Genomic DNA, 4,255 nt, shown 5'->3' on the forward strand with positions numbered 1-4,255 from the left:
TTTTTAAACGCCACAACTTTTATCTGAAACATTTTTTTCTAAAATGCTTAGTTTTCGAGATATTTCACCGGTCCGGGACTTTTTGAACACCCTGTATATATATATATATACATATATAAGTAAAGTAAAGTATAGCAAATAATAAACAAAGAATAATGAATGTAACGGCAAGACAAAAAGAAATATTAATAAATAATTTGAAAAGTCATGCGGAATTAGTGGGGAGGTCGAGTAAACCGAAAAAATGAGAGTAAAAGAAAATTGGTAAATTAAAATAATTGCTGCTTATGTATAAATATGTATATGTGTGATAGAAATAATATTTTATTTAATAAATAACACTTTAATATGTTTAGAATGATATGTGGAATAAAATTGCTGAACATATTAATGCAAGTAACGAAGGCCCTCAAAAAAGTGGACAAGAATGGGCGAAAGTTAATATTTCCTTCCACTGAGTATCCAGGTTAAATACAAAGGTTAAATTATTATTAATCTTAAAAATAATAGCTAATTATCGACAATTTTTTCAGACATGGAAAGCTATGAAGTCATGTATTATATTTTGAAAAAAGAAGCAAGACGACGTAGTTATATACAAGGGACAGAAGGTGGACCTCCTCCTCAAATATTTCTCTCTAGTTTTGAAGAGGAAGTTTTGGAATTTTTAACACCAGAAGCAGCTGGATTGCAAAACATCCCAGAAGGTGGAATAATTGAGACAGCAGAAGAGACGCAGACTTTATCAGAATGTTGTTCAACATCTCAAATTAATCAGTTTACATCTCATGACAAAGTAATAGAAAAACAGAATATATTGCCACATGTAGAAATTGATGATAATATTGAAAATACACCACCAAATATTACTAAAAGGAAAAAAAATGTTAACATACCAGAAAATAATACAAGAAAAGGTAACTTAAATGAAAAGCATATTATATATATTATAATAAATTATCTAATATATTATTTAATAACATTTTTTTAATTACAGAAAAATCAATTCATCATTTATCATATAGCATGTTGCAAATTCAAGAAATGAAATTAAAACTAAAAAGAAAAGAAATAAAAATTAGAAAAAAAACTTTAAAAGTGCAAGAAAATATTATGTTCGAATTAAAAGAAATCAAGTCCATTTTGCAAATAGAGTCTGCAAGTGAATTTATAATATGAGAAATGTGAAGATATAACTTAAGAAAAACGATATATATTAAGAGCTATACGTGTAGAGAATTTATTAATTGGTAAAAATGCAATATAAGTGATATTCATAGAATATTTACTTTATCTTGTCTAAAAAATATTGTTTAATAATAATAATTTTGTATTATCCTAGAAATTTTATTTATATAACACAAAAGAACATGTATTTTTCATTTAAAATATAATAAATAATGTAGACTATAATATAAATATACATAAATAATTATAGAAATTGGTTATTGGTTAAAGAACCTTTGAATTATTGCCTCGCGTATCGCCTGTCCTTTTGCACGCATATTTACAGGTAAATGAATTTCTACTTCTATACCTTCCTCATCAACATTCTCTTCTCTGTATATTTCATTATTCGGAACGTTAAACTGCTTTGCAATGTTATGCAAAACACAGGTTGCATTTATTATAAGTGCTGAAATATACATAGTAAAATATTTTAGCTTCAAATATATACAATTTTTCTGAAATAAAAATATTTTTTTTACCGGCAAATTCTGGTGAGTAATGTAAAGCTCTTTCTTTACGTAAACATCTCCATCTTCCTTTTAATATCCCTATAGTTCTTTCTACCGAGCATCGTGCTTTAATATGATTATCTGTATATAAAGCACTTGGACTTCCTAGTGGCTGATTCAATTTTGGTGTCATGAGGTATGCTAGCAGTGGATATCCAGAATCTCCTTAAAAAATCAGTTTTAAAATGAAATGTACCAAATTACATATGTATATTAATTAAATTATAACATATATACAGAGTGACGCCAAACGTTCCAGCCAGGCTTAGAGATCTTGTAGGAAATGTAATTCTGAACGAAAAATTTTCTATAAACATGGGTCAAAAAATGCTTAACTTAATTACCAGTTAATTGGTTAAAACAGGTTATATCAAGATCTATGAAACGTAATAAAAATATTTTTGCCTCATGTCGAAGAAAATTTAATACTCTACAACTTTAGTTTCCATACTTTAAAAAAAAAGCATACTTTCCTAGATATTTGAAAAAAAATGTTTTTTAAAAACATAATTTTAGAGGAAACGTGGTTTTGGATAGTAACTTCTTAAGGAAGCATTTTTCGACCTATGTTTATAGAATTCTAATTTCTTGTTCAGAATTACATTTCCTATAAGATCTCTAAGCCTCGACTGGAACGTTTGGCGCCACCCTGTATATTAACTTATAACACAACTATTAATTACACCGCTGCATTACATTTGTAATAATTAATAAATATTTATATATACATTTTTTAGAGAGTGTCCCAGATGCACACATTGCGAAACGGACATAGCCAACAACAACGTCGTGTGCTCAAAGACATTCTAGGGTCTGTAGAAATAACATATGATTAGATGTGTCCGTCTGTCACTGTGTGCATCTGGGAGTCATTCCATTTTTTTTATAAGTGAAAAAATTTTAAATTACTATAAATTAAATTACTATAAAGTCATAATGTATTATTTTATGGAATAAAATATAATTATTTCATTACTGTGTAAATAGTAATAAATTTAGTTTTTAAATAGTTACATTTTTTCAATAATTATAAATATGTATTGAAAGCATTTTTTTAAATATATTAATATACAGTGTGTCCCACAAGTCTTGCAACCCCTAAATATTTAGAAAAATACGTATTTTCGAAAAAAATGCTGAATACAAAAATTGTAGAATCTAAAAAAGTTGTATTTACTGATTTTATTAGTTGGATACTTTGGATGGCGTCATCAAGATCAGGACAAAGTCAACTACATTTTTCAAAGTCAAATACATCTTTTTAGACTGTACAACTTTTGTATTAAGCATTTTTTTCGAAAATACGTATATTTTCCAAAATATTTAGGGGTTGCAAAACTTTTGGAACATACTATATAATAATGACATTACCTATTAACCATACATTTCTTCTTCCATGTTCGTATTCATTAAACATGTGTGTACATAGTCGAGATGAGCTCCATACGCGAGCATCATGTGTACGACCACCATGACTTGCAACAACTGCTAATATCTTGCAATGGTAATCACAAACCTAATATAAGTAATAATAAGAGAAGCATGTTGAAAAAATATATATACGTATATAATAAGAAAATAATAAATTATTTCTATCTCATGCAACATTTATATGAATATACCTAACATTTATATAAGTTAAACAGTATCTGGATTCAAATAAATCCAAACATCACAATCTATGCGATTGTCGGAATTGTCAATAATCTACAGATGAAATATTTTTATTCACAATCATCACATTTAGTGAATGATATAACTTCCTGTTTATGTATAAATGTTCTCGATGTTTTCCAGGCGGCCAAATCGCTATGTGTGTTCCATCTATTGCTCCTATCACACCTGGGAAATTTGTATGAATCCAATACCTAAAACATTATTATACTTTAATTTTGTATATTACATAAATCATAATAGTTTTTTCTACAACTTTTAAATATTTTTATATATTAGTTTAGAATATCAGTTCAATAGATATATAATATATTCGACTTTTAGAATATTTACTAAATTATTCTTCTCTTTTTTCATTGTACAAAGAATAACAGAAATAAGATAATTAGTTCTATCACACAATGCAACATATCAATTGAAACACCAATTGAGTTTAATACTATATCAACGTCATAATTTCCCACTCATCAATGTAAATGCAATATAGGCTGCGTTTCGGTATTTACTGGCAGTACTGGCAGCACTGCGAGTCTGTTCCGATATAGACGGGAGTAAGCTTTCAAAGCACTTTTGTGTTCATATGACGTCATACATTTTATCGTCACTTCCTGCTTTTGTTGCTGCAGCTCGCGAGGTGAGGCAGTCGCAGTAAAAACATGGCGGAACCTGTAAACATGGAACCCATGGAGGTGTTAACTTTAATTGACGCAGAGAATAATAAGCAATTTCAAATAACAGTAAATCGAGAAGATGGGGAGAAAGCACGACGAGGTATCAATATGCCATTTATATAATTAATAACTTAAAAGAAAAGAGCATTTATATAAGAACGTTATACTATA

The 4,255-nt window shown here is 28.1% G+C and overlaps 2 protein-coding genes across 4 annotated transcripts in view; one reads left to right on the forward strand and one right to left on the reverse strand.

The window, feature by feature from the left end:
* The window catches only part of LOC116850780, a 1,770-nt gene extending 539 nt beyond the window's left edge, over window positions 1–1,231 (forward strand). The window contains exons 2-5 of one of the 3 annotated variants that reach the window (XM_032829426.1): window positions 131–264; window positions 357–466; window positions 534–917; window positions 998–1,231. In XM_032829426.1, the coding sequence (XP_032685317.1) occupies window positions 358–466; window positions 534–917; window positions 998–1,179 (675 nt within the window). In that variant the 5' untranslated portion in view covers window positions 131–264; window position 357 and the 3' untranslated portion in view covers window positions 1,180–1,231. The remainder of the gene's footprint in view (window positions 1–130; window positions 265–356; window positions 467–533; window positions 918–997) is intronic. The other 2 variants (XM_032829425.1, XM_032829427.1) reach the window with 2 other exon arrangements.
* A 214-nt stretch (window positions 1,232–1,445) lies between these two features.
* The window catches only part of LOC116850779 (putative nuclease HARBI1), a 5,337-nt gene continuing 2,527 nt past the window's right edge, over window positions 1,446–4,255 (reverse strand). Inside the window, exons 2-5 of the mRNA XM_032829423.1 lie at window positions 3,920–4,079; window positions 3,111–3,255; window positions 1,710–1,904; window positions 1,446–1,636 (exon numbers count right to left, since the gene is read on the reverse strand). Coding sequence (XP_032685314.1) covers window positions 1,446–1,636; window positions 1,710–1,904; window positions 3,111–3,255; window positions 3,920–4,079 — 691 coding nt within the window. The remainder of the gene's footprint in view (window positions 1,637–1,709; window positions 1,905–3,110; window positions 3,256–3,919; window positions 4,080–4,255) is intronic.

Source organism: Odontomachus brunneus, unplaced genomic scaffold (genome assembly GCF_010583005.1).
Source record: "Odontomachus brunneus isolate Ranch 3 - 2012 unplaced genomic scaffold, Obru_v1 Obru_scaffold_155, whole genome shotgun sequence".
Taxonomy (NCBI): domain Eukaryota; kingdom Metazoa; phylum Arthropoda; class Insecta; order Hymenoptera; family Formicidae; genus Odontomachus; species Odontomachus brunneus.